Source organism: Ovis canadensis, chromosome 21 (genome assembly GCF_042477335.2).
Source record: "Ovis canadensis isolate MfBH-ARS-UI-01 breed Bighorn chromosome 21, ARS-UI_OviCan_v2, whole genome shotgun sequence".
Classification (NCBI taxonomy): Eukaryota; Metazoa; Chordata; class Mammalia; order Artiodactyla; family Bovidae; genus Ovis; species Ovis canadensis.
This window is the reverse complement of record NC_091265.1, coordinates 33,797,515-33,824,854: the sequence shown is the minus strand read 5'-3', so window position 1 is coordinate 33,824,854 and position 27,340 is coordinate 33,797,515. Positions and strand designations below refer to the sequence as shown.

The 27,340-nt window shown below is 46.1% G+C and overlaps 2 protein-coding genes and 1 long non-coding RNA gene across 3 annotated transcripts in view; 1 reads left to right on the top strand and 2 right to left on the bottom strand.

Annotated features, from left to right (window-relative positions):
* INTS4 (integrator complex subunit 4) overlaps positions 1–3,173 on the bottom strand; it is a 115,937-nt gene extending 112,764 nt beyond the window's left edge. The window contains exon 1 of the mRNA XM_069564914.1: positions 2,896–3,173. Coding sequence (XP_069421015.1) covers positions 2,896–2,949 — 54 coding nt within the window. The 5' untranslated portion in view covers positions 2,950–3,173. The remainder of the gene's footprint in view (positions 1–2,895) is intronic.
* A 96-nt stretch (positions 3,174–3,269) lies between these two features.
* On the top strand, positions 3,270–18,998 carry LOC138426421 (uncharacterized). Its single transcript, XR_011251641.1, has 3 exons — positions 3,270–3,972; positions 16,139–16,199; positions 17,755–18,998. It is a non-coding gene; the product is annotated as an uncharacterized lncRNA (long non-coding RNA).
* Positions 13,928–23,578, bottom strand: KCTD14 (potassium channel tetramerization domain containing 14). The gene is made up of 2 exons (XM_069564969.1): positions 23,342–23,578; positions 13,928–18,228 (listed from the first exon to the last, which is right to left on the bottom strand). The coding sequence occupies exons 1-2, from the start codon at positions 23,408–23,410 to the stop codon at positions 17,566–17,568; spliced, it is 732 nt and encodes a 243-aa protein (XP_069421070.1). The 5' UTR covers positions 23,411–23,578; the 3' UTR covers positions 13,928–17,565.
* Positions 23,579–27,340: the final 3,762 nt, after the last annotated feature.

Sequence of the window (27,340 nt, the reverse complement as noted above, 5' to 3'; positions counted from 1 at the left end):
CAAATTCATTCTTCAGTGTTATCAGCAGTTAGGTGAAAAAACTGGGAAGATTTTTTTCCCTAAGGAGTACATAAGGAGAAGGACAAACCAGTATCTGCTATCATTCAACCATCAATATTTTAGTGCTCCAGGCGCTATGGTCTATCCAGGGAACACAGATGAACCAAGCGTTACCTCTGCCCTCAAGGAGCCCAAACTGGTAGGCAGAAACAAAACTAGTAACTACAGCAGCACCGAGTGGTAAGTACAAATAGATGAGTGCTACAGAAGTAGGGGAGGAGAGACTAAAGCAAAATCCAAGTCCACTGGGCGGAGAACAAAAAGAGCAGGAAGAGTGACACCCATTCTACGTAAAAGAGACAACAGACACAAAGGTTCGGAAAGGTCCAAACACATGGCATGCTGGAGGAGCGGTGAGTAGTCTTGGCGAGAGGAAACAACAGAATATAGTAAAGAAAGGAAGTGATACGGCCCAACAAAGTGAATGTACATGTCGTCACTGAACTCCACGCTTAAAAAATGGTTACAATGATAAATTCTGTTATGTTTATTTTGGCACAATTTGTTTTTCAAATGGGGGCAAAGGAATCCAGAGCCAGGAAATCCCAAAAAGCAAGCCACGGAAGAGGGAGCTCTGTAAAGCTTTCCTGAATCTTGACTCACTCTATAAGTTCAAGAAAACGAATTTTACATAAAAAGGAGCAATAACAGTGACAAGGTAAGTATCAAAGTTATTTTCAGAAAAAAAAAAAAGAATAAGAAGCCAACTAACTTCCCTACACACAATGGAAATATGCCACACACACACACAAGAAAAAGGCAGTGAAAGAATACTGTTAATCACAAAGGGCAAGGGAGTTTGGATAGTTTTCACAAAAAGTAGTTGTAAAAGAGTAAGGAAGACTTGGTTTGTCGATGCAATTACCCCTCTGTACTATAATCTCAGATATGGTGCTCCACATCTCCCTCTCACCTGAGTTCCGAAAGGACAGACACCCTAATGTGTACTGGATTTTATAGCTCAGCACCTTTCACCATACCTAATATTGATACATAGTAACCACTACTTTATTCAATAAACTCTTGTTGAAGGAATAAATGAAATACTTAAGGATCAGCATCCTAATGCATGGTCTAAATCTTCCTAGGCCACAAGTCTATGGATGGAAACCTGCTATTGGCTGGCATTAACCGGGGGCTTTTCAGAAATGTAGATTATTGCCTTGCCTCCCCCAGCCAATTCACTTACTAAGTAGAATCTACATTTTAACAAGAGCCTAGATGATTTGGATACACAAAGTCAGAAAAGCAGGACACAGGGTATGACCTGGGATCAACCTCTACTTTAGCGATCTCTCTGAGGAAATACATAGAGAATCACTGACTGCTGACACTCCTTGGAAGGAAAGTTATCACCAACCTAGATAGCATATTCAAAAACAGAGATTACTTTGCCAACAAAGGTCCGTCTAGTCAAGGCTATTGTTTTTCCAGTGGTCATGTATGGATGTGAGAGTTGGACTGTGAAGAAAGCTGAGTCCCAAAGAATTGATGCTTTTGAACTGTGGTGTTGGAGAGTCCGCTGGACTGCAAGGAGATCCAACCAGTCCATTCTGAAGGAGATCAGTCCTGGGATTTCTTTGGAGGGAATGATGCTAAAGCTGAAACTCCAGTACTTTGGCCACCTCATGCGAAGAGTTGACTCATTGGAAAAGACTCTGATGCTGGGAGGGATTGGGGGCAGGAGGAGAAGGGGACAACAGAGGATGAGAGGGCTGGATGGCATCACTGACTCGATGGACATGAGTTTGAGTGAACTCCGGGAGTTGGTGATGGACAGGGAGGCCTGGCATACTGCAATTCATGGGGTCGCAAAGAGTCGGACACGACTGAGCGACTGAACTGACTCAACTGACTAACCGACACGGTCTGGGCCCCTCAGTCCTGAAACAACTCCAAAGGAGGAAGGATGGTACTGCCCTCCTTTACAGGTAAGCTATAAAAGGTTGGTGGTGAGCTGTTCCACCAACGAAAACTTCAACCCCTATGAAGCCTGTGACTCTCGTCTGCTGTGACTGGGTCTTGAGGACTCCTATAGATTCCTCTTCCAAACCCTTAGAGCTCTGCATACAGCCAACTTGGCTTTGGGCACTTTTTTGGTAATGGGAGTTGCAAGGAAATTTGTCAATACCCCACCAGAAGTCTCAAAGTCCTCATTTGTAAAATGAAGATGCTAATGAACTGCGGTGTTTGGGGAAGCCTCTTGAAAGTCCCTTGGACAGCAACGAGATTAAACCAGTCGAACCTAAAGGAAATCAGTCCTGAATATTCACTGGAAGGACTAATGCTGAAGGTGAAACTTCAATACTTTGGCCATCTGATGCGAAGAACTGACTCAATGGAAAAGACCCTGATGCTGGCAAAGATTGAAGGCGGGAGGAGAAGGGGACGACAGATGATGAGATGGTTGGATGGCATCACCCACTCGATGGACATGAGTTTGAGTAAACTCCGGGAGTTGGTGATGTACAGGGAGGCCTGGCGTGCTGCGATTCATGGGGTCGCAAAGAGTCGGACACGACTGAGCTGCTGAACTGAAGGTAACATGAAAAAAATAAGATAACAGATAAGATACTTTCGTAAATTGCAAGGTGCTGTTTGCTTCTTCTAATAGTTTTTTTTAGTGTCAGACTGCACATGTTAATACTGACAACAGCAGCGGCCACTGAACACGCCCACTAAAGTGTAGTCAGAGAGGCAGCCTACCAAAGCACTGGCAGCACTGACACCCTACCCAGCTTTGTGGCGCCAGTTCTGGCAAAGTGTCTGGGGGCGCGGATAACCTACCTTCCCCTTTCCCAGACCAGTCCTGGGACCTTTCCTTCTAGAGCTTACCTGAACCACCTTAGTGAACTCCTCATAAACCCGCTTCTTCAGATGTGCCGCCATGGTTGTTCGTGCACCTTCTCAGCTTCCGTACCCGACGGGGCTGAGGGGGGCAGAGGAATACGAACAAACTTGCCCAGGAGGGAGGAACCAGCCGCTGTCCCACAAGGCAGTGGGGTTCCGGGAAAGAGAAGCCGCTTCCGGCTGCTCGACTGCCTTGTCGCTGTGCGTCCGGATTTAGCTACCTACGCCTGCCGCGCGGGAGGAACGGAAACCGGAGCCGGAGCGTAGCACAGGGGGCGGGGCTTCTGGCAGGAGGAGGCGGGTCGGAAAGGCTGGAGGAGCCAATGGGAGCTTTGGGGGGCTTCCTGTTGGGTTTGAGTGACGGAGGGAAACGGAGGGTCGGGGGAAGTGCTTCAGTGTAAAGGGCGGAGGTGGAGCTATCCAGAGCTAGAGGTAAAACCTGGAGCTGTGTGAGGATTCTGACTCAGAAGATAACACAAAGAGGTCAGACTGACAGCTCCATCATCCATTGCTGTTCTCAGTATTTGCTGTCTGTCCCCTGTGCTCGCCTTTTGATCGAGCTGTTGCTCAGAAACTGAGTTTGCCTTCTGGTTGGTGTCAAGCCTGAAGACCCAACTAACCAAAGTTCCAAAGAAGTAAGGACATATTACTTGCAGCAAGTAAGGAGAGCACAAGCAATCTTCCCCAAAGCAGTGTCTCCAAACAGCAAAACTGGGGACGCTTTAAGCTAAGTGTTAGTCGCTCGGTGGTGTCCAGCTCTTTGAGACCCCATTGATCGTAGCCCACCAGGCCACTCCATCCATGGAATTCTCCAGGCAAGAATACTGAAGTGAATTGCTGTCCCCTTCTCCAAGGGATCTTCCTGACCCAGGGATCGAGCTCAGGTCTCATGCACTGTAGGCAGATTCTGACCTACCACGGAAACCTAAGGGTGCATGCAAATTCATTCATGAAGGCGCTTGAGCAGAGGAGAATTCAGCATTGGATTGGGGAGAGGTCTACAGGGCCCAAGCTTTAGTTGATTGAATTCAAGAGGGTCGACATCACCGCTCCATCTTCAAGGTGAGTGGGGAACATTAGTTCTTGCAGAACTCAAAGACATATATCAGATTGTTACATATATCTTTTAAGGAAAAACTGGTTTTTGACTGCAAGGAACAAGAAAACGTATTTCTTTTGTTCCTTCCTTCCCTCACTTCTCTCAAGATAATTAATTAGAGACCTGTTCAAGGACAAGCATTGTGGTCAGGCTTAGATCAAACAATGGCTTAAGCCAAAAATGGCTTTTCTTACATCTTTTTCTAGGGACCCCCCCCCCACCCTATCTGCTTACAAAGCTGTATGCCACCCCTCCAAACCTCTCCTGGCCTAGGGTACTTTTTCCTGCTCTCTCATTCCAGTTGTTGAAAAGCTACCTATCCTTTAAGGAATCAAGCCATCATCTGATAGCTAGGGGAGAGTGGAAAGAATTCTAAGGCCAAGGATCAAGCAACAAAGCTTCAGGTCACACAACTCAGATGGGATTTGAACCCAGCCAAAACTCTGATTGGAACTTGAACCCATGAGGTGGGACTTGAACCCACTGTCCTTCAGTTAAAATTGCTCACCTTGTATCAGAACCTGAAGCTCAGGTTCTTTATGTCTCAGCACAGGGAGATTTCAGCAAGAAGCAAAGGGATAGGTAAACAGTGGATTTATTTAGAGAAATACACATCCCATAAACAGAATGTGGTCTGTCTCAAAAGGCAAGTGCAACCCTGGGAGGAACAGCCTCCACAGACAGAATGTGTGTCAACTCATAAGATGAGAGGCCCTGAAATATGAGGTGATTAGTTTGTTTATGGGCTGATTAATCTCATAGACTAATGAGTGGGAGGATTATTCCAACTATTTGGGGGAAGGGATGGAATTTCCAGGAACTGGGCCACCACCCACTTTCTGGCCTTTTACGGTTGGGCTGAGAACTGTCATGGTGCCTGTAGGGGTGTCATTTAACATATGCTAATGTACTACAATGAACATGTAATGAAGCTCCAGGTCTACTGGAAGTTGAATCTTCTGCCATCTTGGACCTACTTGGTTCTAACCAGTTTATGTCTTATCCTCAATGGTTATGTCATTCTTTTTATTTGTTTGTTTTTTGGCTGTGACATGTGGCTTGCAGCATCTCATCACTCTGACCAGAGATTGAACCCAGGCCACAGCAGTGAAAGCTTGGAATCCTAACCTCTGGGCCACCAAGGAACTCTCAGCTATTGTCACTCTTTTAAATGTTGTGCCCTGCGACCTTCCCCCCTGCTTCACTACAGCTGGCACTTAATGAACAAGTAGTCTCAGCTACAATTGCAGTAACACCTAACCCAACAAAGATGTAGTGACAGTGGAATGAAATAATGCAGAAATACTTTGGACTATAAAGTGTAGTTCACATGCTGGTGTTAATAAATCCAAGGTCAAGGTTTACATCCTGCATTACACTTTAGCTGCATCAACTAAAAAGATGCACAACCTGAGAGCTGTGAGCTAAGTTTTATTTGGGGCAAAATGAGGACTACAGCCCAAGAGAAAAAGGCATGTGTGTTCAGTTGTGGCCAACACTCTGTGACCGCATGGACTGTGGCCAGCCAGGCTCCTCTGTCCATGGAATTTTCCAGGCAAGAATAGTGGAATGGGTTGCCATTTCCTTCTCCAGGGAATCTTCCTGATCCAGGGATCAAACCCATGTCTCTTGCATCTCCTTCACTGGCAGGCAGATTCTTTACTAGCTGAGCCACCAGGGAAGCCAAGAGACAGCATCTCAGATAGCTCTGAGAGACTACTCCAAATAGGCAGTGGGGGGAAGTCAATATATAAAATTTTAGTGAAGGGGGAATTCACTGCAATCAGTCAAGTAACAAATCAAGTGACTAGTGTTTCTGCTAGTCACAAGGAGCTGATATCACCATGGAGGGATTTAGTGCTTTCTAGATGTGAGGAGATGCAAGGATTCAGTCAGTCAGTCAGTTCAGTCATTCAGTCGTGTCTGACTCTTTACCACCCCATGAACTGCAGCACACCAGGCTTCCCTGTCCATCACCAACTTCCAGAGCTTTTTCAAACTCGTGTCCATCAAGTCGGCGATACCATCCAACCATCTCATCCCTGTCATCCCCTTTCCCTCCCACCTTCAATCTTTCCCAGCATCAAGGTCTTTTCCATTGAGTCAGTTCTTCACATCAGGTGGCCAAATTATTAGTGTTTCAGCTTCAGCATCAGTCCTTCCACATAAATATTCGGGACTGATTTCCTTTAGGATGGACTGGTTGGATCTCCTTGCAGTCCAAGGGACTCTCAAGGGTCTTCTCCAACACCACAGTGCAAAAGCCTCAATTCTTTGGTGCACAGCTTTCTTCATAGTCCAACTCCCACATCCATACACAACTACTGGAAAACCACAGCTTTGACTAGACGGACTTTTGTTGGCAAATAATGTCTCACCTTTTTAATATGCTGTCTAGGTTGGTCATAGTTTTTCTTCCAAGGAGCAAGCGTCTTTTAATTTCATGGTGGCAGTCACCATCTGCGGTGATTTTAGAGCCCAAGGAAATAAAGTCTCTCACTGTTTCCACTGTTTCCCCATCTATTTGCCATGAAGTGATGGGACCAGATGCCATGATCTTAGTTTTCTGAATGTTGAGTTTTAAGCCAATTTTTTCACTCTCTTCTTTCACTTTCATCAAGAGGTTCTTTAGTTCTTCTTCACTTTCTGCCATAAGGGCAGTGCCATCTACATATCTGAAAGTAAAGTAAAGTCGCTGTGTCGTGTCCGACTCTTTGCAACCTCATGGACTGTAGGCCACCAGGCTCCTGTGTCCATGGGATTTCCCAGGCAAGAACACTGGAGTGGGTTGCCATTTCCTCCTCCAGGAGATCTTCCCGACCCAGGGATCGAACCCAGGTCTCCCGCATTGCAGGCAGAGGCTTTAACCTGTGAGCCACCAGGGAAGCCCGACATATCTGAGGTTATTGATATTTCTCCTGGCAATCTTGATTCCAGCTTGTGCTTTATCCAGCCTAGCGTTTCTCATTATGTACTTTGCATATAAGTTAAATAAGCAGGGTGAAAATATACAGCCTTGACGTACTCCTTTCGCGATTTGGAACCAGTCTGTTGTTCCATGTCCAGTTCTAACTTGCTTCTTGACCTACATTCAGATTTCTCAGGAAGCAGGTCATGTGGTCTGGTATTTCCATCTCTTTAAAAATTCTCCAGTTTGTTTTGATCCACACAGTCAAAGGTTTTGGCATAGTCAATAAACCAGAAGTACACACTTCTCTGGAACTCTCCTGCTTTTTCAGTGATCCAACGGATGTTGGCAATTTGATCTCTGAATCCTCTGCCTTTTCTAAATCCAGCTTGATTGTCTGGACGTTCACAATTCACGTACTGTTGAAGCCTGGCTTGGAGAATTTTGAGCATTACTTTACTAGCATGTGAGATGAGTGCAATTGTGCGGTAGTTTGAGCATTCTTGGGTTAAAGCATCTGCCTGCAATGTGGGAGACCTGGGTTCGATCCCTGGGTTGGGAAGATCCCCTGGGGAAGAAAATGGCAACTGACTCCAGTATTCTTGCCTGGAGAATCCCACAGATGGAGGAGCCTGGTGGGCTACAGTCCATGGGGTCGCAGAGTCAGACACGACTGAGCGACTTCACTTGAGCATTCTTTGGCTCAAGTGATGCCAAATCCTGTATTTCTTTGCATTGATCCTTGAGGAAGGCTTTCTTATCTCTCCTTGATATTCTTTGGAACTCTGCATTCAAATGGATATATCTTTCCTTTTCTCCTTTGTCTTTTGCTTCTCTTCTTTTCTCAGCTATTGATCACTGCCTCCTATACAACGTCAGGAACCTCCATCCATAGTTCTTCAGGCACTCTGTATATCAGATATAATCCCTTGAATCTATTTGTCACTTTCACTATATAATCATAAGGGATTTGATTTAGTTCATACATTGGTTTTCTCTACCTTCCTCAATTTAAGTCTGAATTTTGCAATAAGGAGTTCATCAGATTCAAGAATTGGGATCATGAAATCAGTTCCTGAACATACCCAAATATCTAAAGAGCTGTCCCACCAGTTTCACTGGAGCACAGAGTGCCTGACTCTCCACTCTAAACTCCCTTCAGGGAGTGTCAAAGGTCAGCAACTGCAGCAACACAGGCAGATGGCAAATGCCCTTGTTGTTGTTCAATTACTGGCAAATGCCCTTGGCAAATGCCAGTTTTTAGTTGACAGATGTTTATGGTTTCATTATTTGAAATGAAATTAATGTAGGGTGCTTATAAAAAGAAGACTATGGTAGGCAGAGAAGAGTCCAAAAGGCTGAAAAGATGGTTTTTACCCTCAAGGTTCTACAGTCAACTGGAAAGGGAGACACCCAAACTGATCATTAGTGGGCAAAATGTGCTGGATAATAGAGCCAAGTGCTTCAAATAGACCTAACTTCAGGATGCCTCAGGGAAGTTTTACAGAGGAAATGATTTTTAATCTGGCCTTGAAATAGTGAATTTTCCAGAAAGAAAGAAAGGCATCTCAGACTGAAGAGACTACCACAAATACAAATATGTCCAGTGAAATGAAAGGCACTTAGCAACCAGTGCCTTTAATTAATGTTAGTGGCCATTATTTTTTAAAATATTTGTTTATTTGGCTCTACTGGGTCTTAGTTGTAGCATGAGGGACTTTCCATCTTTGTTGCAGCATGTGGGATTTTTTGTGTGGCATGCAGGATCTATTGGTCATAGGGCTTCCCTGATAGCTCACTTGGTAAAGAATCTGCCTGCAATGCAGGAGACCCCAGTTCAATTCCTGGGTTGGGCAAATCCATTGGAGAAGAGATAGGCTACCCACTCCAGTATTCTTGGGCTTCTCTTGTGGCTCAGCTGGTAAAGAATCCACCTGCAATATGGGAGGCCTGGGTTCAGTCCCTGGGTTGGGAAGATCTCCTGGAGAAGGGAGAGGCTACCCACTCCAGTGTTCTGGCCTGGAGAATTCCATGGACTGTGTAATCCATGGGGTCGCAAAGAGGCGGACATGACTGAGTAACTCACTTTTTACTGATCATGGCATGGGATCTCTTAGTTGTGGCATGTGGGATCTAGTTCCCTGATCAGGGATCAAACCCTAGTCCTCTGCTTTGCCTAAGCAAGGAGTCTTAGCCATTGGACTACCAGGGAAGTTCCAGCTATTATTATTATTGTTACCATATTAGATCAAAAACAAGCTGCCAACAATTATAAAACATTAATAAAAAAATGCTGAAATTAAAAACAGTGGTTTCATATTGCTTAGATTTAGGTATACTTACTGAAAATAGCTGACTTAAACTTCTTTAGACAAAGATTTGTATGCTATGTCATCCTGCTGTGTTTTTAAAGATACCATAAATGACAATTAAAAACAACACTCATACAATTCAATTGAAGTGATGACAACATGAATTGATATGACCCAGTCTTGCTGTTGTTGTTGTTGTTTAGTTGCTTAGTTGTGTCTTTGCAGCCCCACAGACTGTAGCTCACCAGCCTTCTCTATCCATGGGATTTCCTAGGCAAGAATACTGGAGTGGGTTAACATTTCCTTCTCCGGAGGATCTTCTTGACCCAGGAATTGAACCACGTCTCCTCCACTGGCAGGTGGATTCTTTACCACTGAGCCCCCATGACCCAGTCTACACGTGAACAATTGGCCAACAGCAATCTTAAGATATGTCCCAATTTCAGAGACAGGAAATGCACATTTATGCATCATTGATACAGAGGATTATCGTTATTATTATTAGATACGAGACTGCAGGAAGGAGTTTGGTGCACTTAGAAAAACAAAGGGAATTCAGTTCATATTGAGAGTAAACTGCAGAAAGGAAACAGAAAGGAATGATGGAAATAAAGTTGAGAAGCCAAGGCCAGACCGGTATAGAAAAGAATATTCTGCTTTCATTTTGAAATGAAAAACTGTATTGAACTGATGACATTTTTCTTTGACCTTCATTACTGCACATGAAAATACCATGAGGCATCCAAGTAAATCCCTTGGGCTTCAAATAAGGTCTTCCTTGCCCCTATTGTATAACGTCAACTCAATTTCCCCTTGGAAATTGGAGTCGATCACTCAGACTAGTATAGTAATCCTTTCTCTGCCTGTTGGCTCAGCAAGAAGAGCCCAAAATGACCAGGGCAGTGTCATTATATATTTGAATGTAATGGAACAGTGACTCTGTTCTTTAGTGAAACTACTTCTCATTTGGGGACTAAGTACTCCAAATCCCCTGAACATAAGAATTCATAAATTAGTTATTACATGTAAAAGTGACAAGAACCACTCCTACCTCTCAGTTCTGGAATCATGTATTCTAACAGTGGAAGAAACAGTACATATTTTAGTTGTTGACATGAGGCATATACCACAAACCTGTAAGACAGCTTCCCAACTCATAATGTGTTGTCTCTCAGCTCCCACAATTAAGCCTGCAAAAGCTTGTTACACCTTTTTCTGTTTTTAAATCATAGCTACATCTGAATAATGGGATACCTGGCAAGACCAAGAAGTTTATTTGCTATGGTTTTTTTTTTTCATTATAAAATAAGCTTCCTAGTCAGAAGCAACGTGTGAAATATCATGAAAATGAATAAGGTATCCATGAATGGTAAGATGGCAGCTACATTACAATTAGATGTTAATTAGTCAGGGTTTTCCAGGAAAACAGAACCAACAGGATTATAGAGGTAGTAAAATATTCAAATAAACAGTATACCATAGACTTGAGAGGCTTATAAACAACAGAAATTTATTGCTCACAGTTCTGGAGGCTGAGAAGTCTAAGATGAAGGTGCTCTCAGATTCAGCGTCTGGTGAGAGCTCAATTCCTGTTCATATACAGCTGTCTTCTCTCCATGTCCTCATGGTTAAAGATGTAAAGGGGCTCTCTGGGATCTGTTTTATAAGGGATCTGTTTTTATAAGCCCTGTCATGAGGGCTCCATCCTCATGATCTTATCACTTTCCAAAGGCCTGACCTCCTAATACCTTCTCATAGAGGGTTAGGATTTTAACATACGAATTTGGACATGAGAGAGGGAGTCTATAGCAGTAGAAAACTCAAATCTGAATCTGGGATATGTATCTATTCCTATGTGGATAAATCACCACTTCTTCCTTCCTGGAAAGGATCCAGCATAGGTAGAATAATTTTTTTTAATGGCCTCAATTCTTCCCCTCTCTGTATTTAAATCCCTTTGAAGCTGCTTCCAGTAAGAGATGGAATCTATATCCCCACCCTTTGAATTCTGCTGGCCTTGTGCCTGGCCAGTAAAGTATAGCGGAAGTATTAATAACAGTGTGCTAGTTTTGAACCTAGGCCTCAAGTTCCACCCACACACCAGTTTTGAATGCCTTTTGCTTGGTTTTGGAATCTTACCATTGCCATAAGAATAAGTCCAACCTACTCTGCTGGACGGAGAAGGCAATGGCACCCCACTCCAGTACTCTTGCCTGGAAAATCCCATGGATGGAGGAGCCTGGTGGGCTACAGTCCATGAGGTCGCTAGGAGTCAGACACGACTGAGCCACTTCACTTTCACCTTTCACTTGCATGCATTGGAGAAGGAAATGGGAACTCACTCCAGTGTTCTTGCCTGGAGAATCCCAGGGACGGGGAGCCTGGTGGGCTGCCAACTATGGGATCACACAGAGTCGGACACAACTGAAGCGACTTAGCAGCAGCAGCAGCAGCAGCAGCAGCAGTCTGCTGGAGAGTGAAGGACCACATGGAACAAAGCCAACTTCACCCAGCTGAGGCAATTTAAGATCAGCCCCACCCTAGCTGAGCCACCATCTGACTACAGATGCATAAGTGAGACCAAATAAAACCAGAAGAACTGCCTAATCTATAGGCTATGAGAAGGAATTAATGGTTATAGTCTTAAGGTATTAAGTTTGGGGGTCTGTCACATGGTTAGAGAGTCCCTAAGCTGCTAAACTGCATAGAACCAGCTGGTAAGGAGACAACAAGCCCAAATGGGCTTAGGCAGCTTATTATTCACAGTGTGGCAGATAGCATGAACTTCACGTTTGTTTTGGTTCCCTGTGACATTTAAACACCGTAAGGGTGATGCAGGTCAATGCCGTGCACAGTACATCTGCAACACAGATGAAGGACACTGAGTTTAGGAAACCCTCAATCTTAGGGAATGCTAGCAAACCTGCCCTTTGAAGGGGACAGTATCTTTTTTTCCCCCAACTTCCTTTTATTATACTGGTCAGGAACAAATCTGCCTTCTAACCCAGTGTGAGACTTTTTTTTTTTTTAATTTGTTGTGCTGGGTCTTAGTTACAGCATGCAGGATCTTCACTGCTGCATGGAGGATCTTTTAATTTTAATCGTGGCATGGGAGGATCATAGTTCCTTGACCAGGGATCAAACTCAGGCCCTCTGCATTGGGAGCATAGCATTTTAGCCACTGGACCACCAGGGAAGCCCTTGGGAGGCATTTTTTTTTTTTAATCACCATGAAATGTCTCCAGGATTGGAGGGTGATACTAGCTTTATTGGGCTTCCCTGGTGGCTCAGCCTGCAATGCAGGAGATCCAGGTTTGACCCCTGACTCACGAAGATCCCCTGGAGAAGGAAATGGCAACCCACTCCAGTATTCTTGCCTGGGAAATTCCATGGAAAGAAGAGCCTGGTGGGCTACAGTCCATGGGGTCGCAAAAGAGGTGGACACAACTTAGCAACTAAACAAGAACAACAACAATGATGAAGTAAACCTGCACCCTAACCCTAAGCAGCTTTGCAAACATCCTCAAACAAAGCTATTCATGCCATTCGCTTAGTGATGCCAGCATTTCTCCCGACAGTTTGTTACAGTTCAGTACAGCTAACTGATTTGCAGGACTATCAACCTACCACCAAGTATCTAGTCCCCCTGTGGGAATAATACCGTATCAGGGACTCAGCGTTGGTCTCTCCTGGTGGACATTCATCACTGACTACATCAGCTTTGTTGAGAAGAAGTCTAAACCAGAGAGCCCATGCCCCCCCCCCGCCATCGTGGCCAGTTTTCTCATGGCTCCACTGAGCTGGGGAAAGAGGCTGACTGGCATGCAGAGGTTGGATCATTATGTTCGTTCATTGTTTAAAAAGCCTCTTCTACCTTGGGTGCCCTCTGGTGGGCATTCATAGGAAACACAAGTGTTTTCACCATTCCAAGACATTCATCCTTATACCAACACCCCAGGTCTTCTTGTCTCCAGTCTTCTGCTGTCATATTTTCCAAGTCTTTGACCAACCAGAAAGGGGCCTGAGCACACAGTACCTAGAGATGAGCCTTCCAGGACACTAAGCATAGCAGAAAAGGGAAAAGAATGAATGGAAAGGGGGGCCAGGGAAGACAAGGAAAATAAGCAGAAGAAGAAAAAAAAAAGAAGTGCTCCAAGAAAACAGTGAGACCTGAAAACCTGACACAGTGCTATGGACTAGGATGTCTTCATGAAGGCACTCTCAGAGCTTTTACTGTGTTTTTCCTTTGGATTATAATGACAGTTATATTTGGAATGAGTTTTAAGGTTTTCTCCTCTGACTGTAATTTTCTTTAGTTAATGCCAGCAGATCTGAAAAGTCTCATGTTGTTGTTTAGTCACTAAGTCGTGTCTGACTCCTTTGCAACCCAAAGGACCATAGCCCTCCAGGCTCCTCTGTCCATGGGATTTCCTAGGCAAAAATACTGGAGTGGGTTGTCATTGCCTTCTCCAGGGGATCTTCCTGACACTGGGATCAAACCTATGTCTCCTGCGTTGGCAGGCAGATTTTTAACCACTGAGCCACCAGGGAAGCCCAAATAGTCTCATGTAAGTGTTAAGTGTTAGTCGCTCAGTCATGCTGGACTGTTTGCGACCCCATGGACTGCAGCCCACCAGGCTCCTCTGTCCATGGGATTCTCCAGGCAAGGATACATACACTCCTACAAATGAACAGAGGTGGGTTTTTTCTTTTTTATTGAAGTATACTTGATTTACAATGTTATATTGGTTTCAGGTGTACAGCATAGTGATTCAATGCTTTTATAGATTATACCCCATTTCGAGGAATTACAAAATAATGACATTTCCCTGTGTCATACAATATATCTGCTACTTATTTTATATATAGTAGACTGTATGTCTTAATCCCATACCCCTATTGTTGCCTTTTCCCCTTCCTCTCCCCACTCTTAACCGCTAGCTTGTTCTTTGTATCTGTGAGTCTGCTTCTGTTTTGTTATATATATATTTGTTTGTGTTAGTTTTTAGCTTCAAGATACAAGTGTTAGAATATTTGTCTTGGTCTGTCTGACTGATTTCACTAAGCATAACACCCTCTAGATCCATCTAGATTGTTCCAAATGGCAGAATGTCATTCTTTTTTATGGCTAAGTAGTATTCCATTGTGTGTGTGTGTGTGTGCATGTGTGTGTAGACGCACAGACATCTTTTGTATCTATTCATCTATTGAACACTTAGGTTGCTTCCATATCTTGGTTATTGTAAATAATGTTGCTATGAATATTGGGGTGTACACATGTTTTGTTTTCTTCAGATTATATACCCTGGAATAGAATTGATGGGTCATACGATAGTTCTATTTTTAGTTTTTAAAGGAACTTCCATAACATCCTTCATAGGAGTTGCACCAATTTATATTCCCACCAACTGTGTGAGGATTCCCCTTCTCCACATCTTTGCCAGCATTTGTTATTTGTGGTCTTTTTGATGACAGCCATTCTGACAGATCTCAGGTGATATCTAATTATGAATTAAAAAAAATAATTTTACTTAACTATTTGACTGTGCTGGGTCTTTGTGGCTGCACAGGCTTTTCTCTAGTTGTGGCGAGCACGGGTTACTCTGTAGTTGTGGTGCACAGGCGTCTCACTGCAGCAGCTTCTCTCATTGTGGAGCACAGGCTCTAGAGTGTTTGGGCTTCAGCAGCTGCAGTGCATGGGCTTAGCTGACCCTCGACTTCTGGGATCTTCCTGGACCAGGCATCAAATCCGTATCTCCTGCGTTGGCAAGTGGATTCTTTACCACTGAGCCACCAGGGACCCCCTCATTGCAGTTTTGATTTACATTTCTCTAATAATTACTGATGCTGAGTATCGTTTCATGTGCTTGTTGGCCATCTGTTCATTTTCTTTGGAAAAATGTCTATTCGGGTCCTTTGCCCATTTTTTAATTGGGGTTTCAAAGTCCCTGATGCTGGGAAAGATTGAGGAAAGAAGGAAAAGAGGGCATCAGAGAATGAGATGGCTGAATGGCATCACCAATGCAATAGACATGAATTTGGGCAAACTTTGGGAGATGGCGAGGGACAGGAAGGCCTGGTGTGTTGCAGTTCATGGGGTTGCAAAGAGTTGGACATGACTGAGCACACACACACACACAGAAGTGTGGCAGGAATAGGGAGGAAAGAAACTAGTAGAAAACAAATACAATCTATTAGTGAAAAGCCTCTAGTGATAGGGTGACTAAGACACTTTTAAGAATAGATATGCCCAATATTAAATTTGAAGTTATTTGCATTTCTGTGTGGTAAACTCCCTTCCCTTTATTTGCCTGTTATGTGAGCAAATAGCTGGTGCGAGTGGCATCTGTAAAAATTAAGGAAAAGATTTGAGTGTTAACTCCGGGTAAGCATTGTGTAGAACAGCACAACAGGTTAAGAAATCTAGTTGATCTCAATGCTGAATGAATCTAGCAGGAGCAGAGAACCAGAACTGACCATAAGAAGACAGGCCCTCTTGGAATGTGCAGAAATCTTGGGGAGGACATTGATCTTTCCATAATTCATAAAAGTGAGATTTTAAGCAATCCTAGTTAGATCTTATGGAGCAGAGTGTTTTTCTAGAATCAAATCTCAGAAGTATAATTACTGATCAAAGGGTATGAATGTTTTTCTGGCTCCTTTTGAATAATGTTGAATTAATTCATGACATTAAGTTCAAATAGACATTTAGCATTTTTCTACTTTAAACTGTCAGCCATATCAAATACAAAAAAAAAAAAAAGAAAAATACAGAATAAGCTTTGAGAATAAAAAATGTATACAAGCAGATGCAGTTAATGAATTAAAATGCTCACTGAAAATAACTTTGTTCTGAGAAATTTTATGTTTAAATTTGAAATTTCCTGATTCAGTGTTAATTCCTTACAGCTTGGCAGTTAAACTTGACCTTCAGTCCCAGGGAACCCAGGATGGCTGGTAGTCAAACTAGGTAAGGAATGGACACCAGACTTGAACTTGGAGAAGGATGAAGGTTTCCTCCTTAAAGTTACCTAATGCCTTTGGTTAAGAAGTAGAACCTGAGAGAGTTTCTTGTTTAAGTGGCTTAGTGAGGATGTGTTCTCAAGTGAAGCGGAGTGAGGAAAGCAGAGTAAAGTTGAAGAAGACCACTAAACAGGAATGTGGTGTCCAGCAAAGGCTGACTTCAGCCTGATCCCACAAGGAGCTCTAAAATAGGAACCATATCAGACCTGTTCCTCCTTGAGGTGAGGGATCAGTCTTCTGAACCTCCACACAGTGAGATGGCAATTCTTTCCTAGAGCAGGTCTCAAAATTAGGGTGCATCATAATTACCTGGAGGACTTGTTAAAACAGACTGCTGGACAGACTTCCAGAGTTTCTGATTCCGTAGGTCTGAAGTAGGGACTAGTGAATCTGTATCTCTAACAAGTTCCCAGGTATCGGGGATGCTGCTGGTCTAGGAACCACACTTTGAGAACTGCTGCTCTACAGAAGAGGACACTTAGGAGGTTTCAGCAGCCAACACTCACAGCACCCAGGATAGAAGATCTGAGCGGCACTGACTCCAAGTGCTAACATGGTATCTTCCTCATGAAGGCAGACACCAGGGCTAGGAGACTGGACCACAAGCTGAGGCTGGCTGGATTACATTTTTAGGTCTTACTGTCTAGATTCATGACATCCTATTAATTTTCTGCTGTCATCCCGCATCTCCAGCCAAAGCGCTGTTGAAACATTCCAGCTCGTCTCCACATTGCTGTTAGACTTCAGGGGAGGGTCTGGCAGGTACATGAGACTTTAAAGAGGAAACAGCTGCACCTCAGTAGGCAAGTACAGAGGAGTCAGTTGCAGTGGATCGCAAGAACCCCACGAGGGAAACAAATATTTGGTGGCAAAACTCAACTCGACCAATTTTGATGTCTGTTTGGTTTTTTGTTTAAATTTTATTTGTTTGTTTTCAGCTGCACTGTGTCTTCGTTGTGCACCGGCTTTCTCTGGGTGTGGCAAGCTGGGGGTGGGCTACTCCCCAGCTTTCGTGGGCAGACTTCTCATTCTGCTGGTTTCTCTGGTTGCTGAGCAGACCTCCAGAGTGGCAAGCTCAGTTCTGGCCCACAGGCTTAGTTGCCTTGCAGCTTGTGGAATATTCCCAGACCAGGGGTCAAACCCATGTGTCTTGCATTGGGCAGGTGGATTCTTAACCACTGGACCCCTAGGGAACTCCTGTCTGTTGTGTTTTGGTTTGTTTTGTTTTTTTAAAGAAAGATGGCTCTTTAAGGCAACTTTTAATTTCATACTTCCTACCACAGCCCATAACATAGAGCCCCGGCCCCTGGGGATCACCACCAGCTGAAGCTGAACGTGTAGAAGTAGTCGGAGACCTTGGCTGGTAACGGACTGTTGTGTGAATAGCATACCTGGTACCCTCGGGCCTTAATGTCCATGTTCAGGCAGTCCAGGAGGTCACTGATATCCAGGGCTGCCTTCCAAGGCCCAAATTTGACCACTGACCTTTTGTTCGCCTCCAGGGAGCGCAGAGCGTCTGCGCAGTTTGCATCCTCCTTCTCGTTCCGTACCAGGCACACCAGGACTCGGGAGCAGCGCGCCGCCACGGCCTCGGCCCGCGCCAGGCGCACCATGAGCTCCAGGTTCTCGCTGTAGCCTGGCACCTGCAGCAAGAACTGCTTCCGCGCCACCTGCTCACCGAAGATCTGTGGCGTGTCCTCCAGGTGTTTGATCAAGGGCTTGATCTCGTAGTGCTGAGCCTCACGGTACACCTCTGGGATGTGCTGGGTGGGCAGCTGCCCACTGCGCAGATATTCCAGGATGGGTCCAAAGTAGGTGCCGCAGCGATCGATGAAGAAGCGTCCCTCGGCATCCAGGCAGGCCTTGGCGGGGCTGGAGAACATCTCTGTCAGCTTTGAGCCTGGGAATTTCCTCAGGGTGCCCAAGGTGGTGGTATAGAACTCACCCCCCACGTTCAGCTCCACGACCGGAGATTCCTGGGGGGCACAAGAGGCAGAGTGACCAATAGCGCCACCTCCAGGGAGCTCATGATTTATTTTCATCCAAAGAATAATACCCTACAGAAGAGTTGGACACGACTGAGCGACTTCACTTTCACTTTTCACTTTCATGCATTGGAGAAGGCAATGGCAACCCACTCCAGTGTTCTTGCCTGGAGAATCCCAGGGACAAGGGAGCCTGGTGGGCTTCCGTCTATGGGGTCTCACAGAGTCGGACACGACTGAAGCGACTTAGCAGCAGCAGAATTTAGGGGAGCCAATTGGCTTCAGCTTACTGGAATGTCCATCTTACGGAAGGGGGTTCTATTCATGCTACAGAGAGTAGGCATTTTAAGGAAGGCAAATATTTTGGTTTGAAATAAGAATACTGAATTCAAGCATTTGAATTTTCTCATTTAGGTCGCATAATATCAGTGGAGGAAGCTGCTGTGAAGCAAGTTGCAGGGACAGTACTGCTAAAGTGTGTGGCCTATGGCAAGACTTTTCCCTTCCTTAGGCCTCAGATTCCTTATTCATAAAATAAGGATTTGGGGCTTTTGTAAAGACAGGAGTTCCTGACAGGAATGCTTAGATATAAGATATAATTTTTTTTTAAAGGCATCGGGAAAAGGGAGAAATGCGTTTTCGACCTTTTAGAAAGGTTAAAGAAACCATACATAAATTCAATCCAGGAACCATTTCTTTGGTACTTACTGTGTGTCCACATCCTGTGCTGGGAATGGTGATAAAAATTCTTATTTCATGTAGATCAGAAGTTCTGGCTGCAGTTGGCATGACATTAACAAACAGAATTTGTTTGATGGGTACTTTTTCAAAATAAGGGCCCATGGGATTAAATAACAGGAATATCCTTGGTGGTGACAAGGTCAGTAAAACCAAATACAGCAGGTGTAAAACTGCCTCATAAATGGTAACGTATGGTGCAAACATAAATTAGATTTAGTTGTCCATCAGAATTTTTAGAGGCCTCTTCTCTCGGGCTGAGCACTAAGAATGTGGGTAAGACCCACGCGGTATCTGCCTGGAGATGCCCACAGGCCAACACAGACAGGGACTTGAAAAAAAACTGAGGGTCAGGCTTCATCTGGGGGATACTAAGTGCTGCCCCACAGACCTAACAAAAATGCCTGAATACTCCATTAGTGATTATTACACATGAGGTGATACATCAGTTATTATCCTTACAAACCAGCTTCCTGAACACCTTTCATCGTTTAAAATCCATTCAGTAAAGCATGTTTGCACCTACTTTGTGTCAGGTAGCTGGAACAATGAGGAACAAGCAGACCTCCCCTCACGGTCTACTAACTATGTAAAGTTAACTAACTCCACCTTCACAGCAATCCTATGAAGAATGTAGTAAACCCCCATTTTCCAGATGAAGAAACTAAGGCTTACGGAGGTGAGATTTAAGTTGCTCATGATCAACCAGTTATTAAGTGATAATGTCACAGGATTTGAACTCAAATCTGATTTACCCCGAAGCTTGCACTTAGTCATTACAGAAGTTAATTTTCAACCTTCGAACACCTCCACTCTTCATTTCCTTGTCATCCAACAAAATGTAGGAAGGACCTATTCCATCCAAGCCTTCTCTTAAGCAGATGAACATGACAGTTCTTGCCCTTGAGGAGCTCACAGAGGAAAGAAGGAAACAGATGGTTTCAATGTGTAGGTGCTGAGGGGGAAGACCCAGGTAAAAGGGATTGGCTCTTTCTGTGGACGAGTGCTGGAGGTTGTCAGGGAAGGTCTCCTAGGGGATGCGATGGCTGTTGGTGTGGAAAAGATCTACAGTGTTGGAGGGAAAGCTGGATTTCCAAACTGGAGACTTGACTACAGGTCATTGCAGGGCCAGGGGTATAGGAATGTCCTTCAGTCTGATTTAGGTGTGACTTCCTTTTCAACTTGTCTGTGGGCTCTACCTCTAAGATTAAAGTACCGGAATTAAGAGAGCTCAAGGCAGCCAGATTTCGGGGGAAGAACCAAGTTGCCATAGCAACAGCTTCTACCAAGGGACAGTTATGCTAGCTGGAATGGAGAAGGGAGAAAAGAGGATGCATTCTGACAGCAGCCAAACAATTCAGCCTTGAGAAAAATAAGCCCAGGACCTGTGACTCTCTCCTTTTCCCATAAAACTCCAGGCTCTTTGGCAAGGGTGTTTGGTTAACGCAAACGTGGTTCTGTACACCAGGAAGTTAGATGAGAAGTTGCAGACTCTAACCCCTGAGTGGACTGATGATGGATTCTCCTCACTCCTCTACCCCTGAAAGCTCACAGGTGGTCTTAACATCCCCACATTACAGGTAAGGAAAGCTCAGGAAGAAGGATCACCCAGTCAGGAAGTGAGAAAGTCGCTGTGCTGTGTTATAAGTTGCTTCAGTCTTGTCTGACTCTTTGCGACCCCAGTGACTGTAGTCCATCAGGCTCCTCGGTCCATGGGATTCTCCAGGCAAGAATACTGGAGTGGGTTGCCATGCCCTCCTCCAGGGGCTCTTCCTGATCCAGAGGTTGAACTGTCTCTTATGTCTCTTTCATTGCCAGGTGGGTTTTCTACCACTAGCGCCACCTGGGAAGTGGCGGCTGGGATCAAATCCGTGTCAGTCTGACTGCAGGACAGTATGAGTGCTCTACTCCCACCTTCCCAACACCCAGTCCCACCGCTGCCAAATTATCAGCTATGATCCTGGGGCATCTCACTTCCTTCTCCGGGCTTGAGTGTGTTAGTTGCTCAGTCATGTCTGACTCTTCGTGACTCCATGGATTGGGGCCCACCAGGCTCCTCCATCCATGGGATTTTCCAGGCAAGAATACTGGAGTAGGTTGCCATTCCCTTCTGCAGGGGATCTTCCTGACCCAGGGATCGAACCTGGGTCTCCTGCATAGCAGGTAGACTCTTTTTACTGTCTGAGCCACTCTGAGCTTAACCTTAGTCATCTATGACATAGGGAGGCAAAATGGATGAAGAGAACTCTGAGTCTCTTCAGCTCTGAAAATTTAATGAATCCAATCACTTCAAATGTTGTTTCTGAAGCTCATTTCCAGATACTAAACAAAATAGCCCCCTGCCCTGATATCTTCACCCCCATTTCTTTAACACCCAAGACCTGGGCCCTGTTCCCAAGCTTCTTAATTCTGTCCCTTTTCCCTCCTTGTTTTCTAAAAACGCCAAACCTCTTTGGGAATCCCAAACCTCCTACGTCATCCATGAATACTGCTGTATTTGTTTCTAGCAGATAAAGACTTCTTTCCCATCCCTCTTCTAGGGCCCTTCCTTACAGCCCCTCCTCCCCACCTGTTCTACCCAGTCACCCTGCTGAAGCATTCCTCAATGGGCAAGTCTGACCTGTGTGCATTGGCTGGAGACATGTGGGTATCAGACTAGTGCTGGTACACAGGGATGAATCAGACAGGCCCAACTCTAACCCCACCAAACATTCATACATTTCCTTACGTCACTCTTAGTCTAGTCAGTGGAGGGACATCTCCAGTCATATGTCCCCAAGCCCCAAGATCTCTCCCCGCACCACAACTTGGACATTTTCCTGCCGCATCCTGTCTTAGTCATCTGAGCCAGAAACCTAGACTGTAATCTTGCACTCTGCTCATGTCCTCAACCTCCCCACACACAGGTAATGAGGCACTAAATCCTGGGGATTCTAAATGCCTCGTCAGATCCACGGCTCCTGGCTTCCTGGAATGTCCTCACCCAATCCAGTCTCAACTCTGAAACCAGAGCAGTTTCTCGGAAGTGCAAATCTGATCTAGTCACTCCTTGCATTAACCACTTCTGTGATCCCACATATCTTTAAAGGTAAATTCTAGACTCCTTAACGAGGTTTACAAGGCCCTTTGTAACCCTGACAATCAACTACCAGAGCCAGTACTGGTCTCCCTTCCGGAGCCAACCAGAGCATGCTGGGCCCCACTGTCCGCAGGACGTCACTCGCTCACCACCCACGGTCCCATCACTCAGCCCACTCAGCCTTCAAGTTAATTGCTCTGGGAATTTTCTGGATGGGTTGTCTACTTGTGATTTTAGAGGCCCATGTACTTCCCTCGTCATGGTAGTTATCGCTCTCTTGTAATTTTGTTCCTTCATCTGAATCCCCCACTACCGTAGAAGGCTCCTAAGGGAGGACTATTCCCAGATTCATCTTCGTGTTACCAGTACAAACTGCAGGGCTCAGCACAGGGGGCTGCTCAATGTGTCTGTTGAACTGAACCGCACTTACCCTCAGCACTGACTCACAGGAGCGCCCTGCGGTTCTAATAAAGGCCAGTCTTGCCCTACTTAGCATCAGGCGTGGTCCAGGCTTCCTCCCTCTTCTAGTAATTAATTCAGACATTTATTGGGCACGTTGGGTGGCCACGCCTCTGACCAGGTGACTTTGTCAACAGCCAACAACAATAAGGCTGTCATCACCTGACTGGAAAATGCCACAGTCGCCCCACGGCTTGCTCTGCTTTCCCTTTCTACAAGCCTTGGAGATGGCACCTAGCCCGGGAGAGGTGAGAATGCTCTGATACTAGAGTGCACTGGGCTTTTTCTTGATACTCCCCTTTGGTCCCCACTCCCCCCTCCATCCCCGCAAATCCTGGGAGGAAACAGGCAAGCAGGAAGACTCAGGAGCCAGCCAGAGGGCAGGGGTTCAGGTTGCAGAAGGGGTGCGGTGGGAGGGGGGGCGGTGGACGATACTCGGGCCCGCCCCCAGTGGGGGCTTCTCCCACCGGCAGGAGGGGTGGGGCAGGGAAGGAGGAGGGGCAAGCCAGAGGGGCTGCGAGAAGAGACACAAAGCAGACAGGGAGGAGACCACACAAAGGCCGCCAAGCCGGAAAGAGGGCAACCAGGAGCTGCTGGACTGAGCCGGAACTGGCGCCGAGACCGGGGCGCTGCCGGAGAGAGCGAGGCGGCAGGAACAGCCCAGGTGGAGAGCCCCCAGCCGCAGGCCGAGAGGGGCGCGCACGAAGCAGGGGAACCCAGACCTGCGGGGAGGAAAGGGTTAGAGGGCCCTGGAAGGAGTGAGGAAAGGGAGGGCGGCGGGCCCGGAGCCGCGCGGGTTTGCACGCCCGTTGCGGGCTTCGCACTCACCGTCCGCCGGCCGGCGAGGGGCGCGGCCCGGCCGCTCGGCCGTGAGTCGGGCGCCGAGGTCAGGCTCATCTCCCCTGGCCCCGCGGGCGCTGGCCCGTGCGGGCTACTTGTGGCCGGCCAAAGTGCACCTGGCTCCCGCCCGGGGGTGGGGGAATCCTACCCAGGGTGTGGTGAGAGCCCTGATTGGGCTGCAGTTGGCCGTAACACCCTAGGCTGGTCACTGCCCCTCTCGTGTCTGGGTTGCTGGACAGCCAAATGGGGAAGGGAGAGGGAACTGACGTTGACTCCCTGGACGCTGTCCACTCAATACAGTCGTGGGGGTGAATGATAAGAAACACCCATTTTACAGGTAAGAAAAGTGAGTCTCCAGGGGACAGTGGATTATATAGTCACCTCAGATCAGCTGCTGAACGTGCAGCACATGCTAGGTACCTGCTGTGTGTGTTATTTTGCTGGTAAAATATAATCCTGGTGATCCGGGATTATTACTATATTATTATTAAAGAATCTGCCTGCCGATGCAGAGAACCTGGGTTCAATCCCTGGGCCCCCCTGGTCCGGGAAGATTCCACATGCCCCATGGCACCTAAGCCCAGGGGCCACAACTAAGCAAAAGATTTATTTACTGTGCTCTAAAGCTTGGCCACCTCATGCGAAGAGTTGACTCACTGGAAAAGACTGATGCTGGGAGGGATTGGGGGCAGGAGGAGAAGGGGACGACAGAGGATGAGATGGCTGGATGGCATCACTGACTCGATGGCCGTGAATTTGAGTGAACTTCGGGAGTTGATGATGGACAAGGATGCCTGGCGTGCTGCGATTCATGGGGTCGCAAAGAGTCGGACACGACTGAGTGACTGAACTGAACTGAACTGAAGAGCTTGTGAGCTGCAACTGCTGGAGCCCACGGGCACTAGAAGTCCTCCCGTCCCAGCTAGAGAATAGCCCCCTCCCCCAACAACTAGAGAAAGACCCTGCACAGCCACCAAGACCCAGTGCAGCCAAAACTAAATAAATAAAACTTAAAAAAATTAAAAATAACTATTAAAAAAATATTCCTTATGAAGTGGGGAATAACTCTTCTGTAGTATAGGCCTGCATAGTGACCTTCCAAAGAGGACAGTATGGAAAGAGAGGGGAACAGAAGAGTAAATGCACAGTGGAGAAAATGACAGAGACAGCTTTGCCAGGTGATTATCCAGGTGATCAAGGTCAATAGCAGGAGTCAGAAATTATGATGATAATGTATATCCTTGATAGAGTGTGATGAAAATGGCACTTTTTCTCGGTGATCCTCTTCCCCAAAACCCACGCATCCATGCATGTTAAGTCACTTCAGTTGTGTAGCCTGCCAGGCTCCTCTGTCCATGGGGTTCTCCAGGCAAGAATACTGGAGTGGGTGGACATGTCATCTGCCAGGGGAACTCCCCGATCCAGTGATCAGACCGGGTGTCCCTTGTGTCTCCTGCATTGGCAGACAGATTCTTTACCACTGCAACACTTGGGAAGCCTCTCATTATTTATTAAGCAGTTAAAAATAAACATCAGAGCAGTGTATACTATGGGAATTCAGTAAAGACATAAACATAACCCTCATGTAAATTTATACCTATTTATGTGAACATATGGGCTTCCCTGATGGCTCAGTGGGTAAAGAATCTGCCTACAATGCAGGAGACACAGGAGATGTGGGTTCAGTCCCTGCGTCAGGAAGATCCCCTGGAGGAGGGCATGGCAACCCCACTCCAGTATTCTTGCCTGAAAAATCCCATGGATAGAGGAACCTGGCAGGCTACAGTCCAAAGGGTCGCAAAGAGTCAGACATGGCTGAGCACAATCACACACATGTGAACGCATACTTAGAAAAGCGTAGAAGGAGGCACAGTGAATGTTACCGTCAGTCATTCCGTACGAGTGGGATAGAAATAGAGAGGGGAAATTATTGATTAAGAAATGTTTTTCTTGGGCTTCCCTGGGGGCTTTCAGTGTTAAAGAATCCACTTGCTAGCGCGGGAGACGCAGGTTTGATCCCTGATGCGGGAAGATTCCACATGACACAGAGCAGCTAAGCTGTGTGCCGCAACTACTGAGCTGTGCTCCAGAGCCCAGAAGCCACAGCTTCTGGAGCCCTCGTGTCCAAGAGCCTGTGCTTCACAACAAGAGAAGTTACTGCGATGTGTTGTGTACACCACGACTAGAGAGTAGCCCCTGCTTGCTGCAACGAGAGGAAAGCCCACATGGCAACGAAGACCTAGCTCAGTCCAAACAAGGAAATAAATCTGTAAAAAAGAAATGTTTTTCTTAATACCTATTTATATTGTGTCACTAGTTGCAGTGGACATGAAAAAGTATGAAAGAGCAAAACAAAAGAAAATGCAATAACAAAGGACAAGCACAAGGCAGCCCAAGAGGAAGTCAGCTTTCCAGTTTGAGGGATCTGGAAAGGCTTCATGGAAGAAGTGGCCCATAAGCTGGGTCTTGAAGCAGGGAGAGCTTTGTTGAGAGAAGCCTTCCAGGCACTCCTCCCAGCAGAGGGGTCAGCTGTGCTAGGGAAAGGAGGGAAATGAAAATGACATGTGTTGAGCACCTGCGCTGAACACAGACTCTTGTATAAGTTCTTCCAAGCAGTTAGACCTACTCTATAGATGAGGGAGCCAAGGCTCAGGGAAGTTCAGTGAGTGGCCAGAAGGCCACACAGCTGGTAATTGACAGAACCAAGCTTAAACTCCATGTCTTTCTCACTCCAGAATTCTTTATGTGACTGTAAAGAATTGCTTTGTATCTGTGGCCTGAACGTTTGTCTCCCTCCAAAAGCCACATTGAGACCTAATCATCAATGTGATGATGTTAGGTGGTGCCTTTGGGAGGTGATTAAGTCATGAAACAATGGGATTAGTGCTCTTGTAAAAGAGACCCCCAGGGAGTTCTCTGGCTCCTTCCTTCCACCATAGAAGGACTCAGAAAGAAGATGGCCATCTATGAACCAGAAAGTGGGCTTTCATCAGACACCAGATCCGCCAGCACCATGATCTTCTACTTCCTAACCTTCAGAATGGTGTGAAATAAATGTTCTTTATAAACCACTCAATTTACAGTATTTTTGTCATAGCAGCCTGGATAGATTGAGACACTAGGTACAAGTGTATACCTTGAATGCTATGACTTGCAAACAGGATTGAACCACGGGGAGGCAGCTGTGACCTCCTCAAAGCAGGCCTCCCTGCCTGCCGCATCTGGGTTAGGGAGCCTCCCGCAGGCCAGGTCGGCTCTGCCCAGCATATGAAGCCCCTTCCCCTCACATTGTCTGACTCCTCCCAGAGGGCTGATCAGCTGAAAGGTCACCATGGCAGAAAGGAGGGCTGGACACTTGGAGGGGCAGTGAGCACTTCTGACACCATCAAGAAGCCTGGGCTCTATTTCCGGTTTCTCCCCCAGCTCCAGCTGCCCTGAAACGACCTATATTCCTATACTTTCTTGAACTTTGTTAATGCTGTTCCTTGTGCTCAGAATGCCTTTCCTCACCAGCTCCTTCTCTCTGGAAAACTACACAGCCTTTAAGACCCAAGTCAAATAGCCCTCTTCTTCCTTTTATATCCATTATCACATTTGACCCTCACCATTCAAAATAGGAATTAGCACCTCTATTCTACGTATGAGAACCCCAGGGGTCCCAGAGGTGAAGTGCCTCTTTCAGAATCCTTCAGTGCCAGGGGACAAGAGACCGACCAGGTTTCCAGCTGTGGCTCTGCCGTCCACTTGTAACCTCGGCCAGGTCCTTGCCTGTCTCTGGGCCTCGGTTCTCCACCTGTAACATGGTGGGGGTTGGGATATCGTTCGAGACTGTCTCTGTGAAACTGTCTTGCTTAATGCTATGGCAACAAAGGAATTCAAACAGTACCTTGGTGTTGCCTACAACTGGATCTTGTTTCCCTTTGGCCTGAATCCAAGAGCAAGCACTGCTTCCCTCTGCCCTCCTCTTTGTTCTTCTTCCTGAGACAA

Coding starts and splice junctions, on each gene's coding strand:
- KCTD14 (XM_069564969.1), bottom strand. CDS start 23,410: ATGAGCCTGACCTCGGCGCCCGACTCACGGCCGAGCGGCCGGGCCGCG. Junction 18,229..23,341: donor CCCTCGCCGGCCGGCGGACG/GTGAGTGCGAAG, acceptor TGTGCCCCCCAG/GAATCTCCGGTCGTGGAGCT.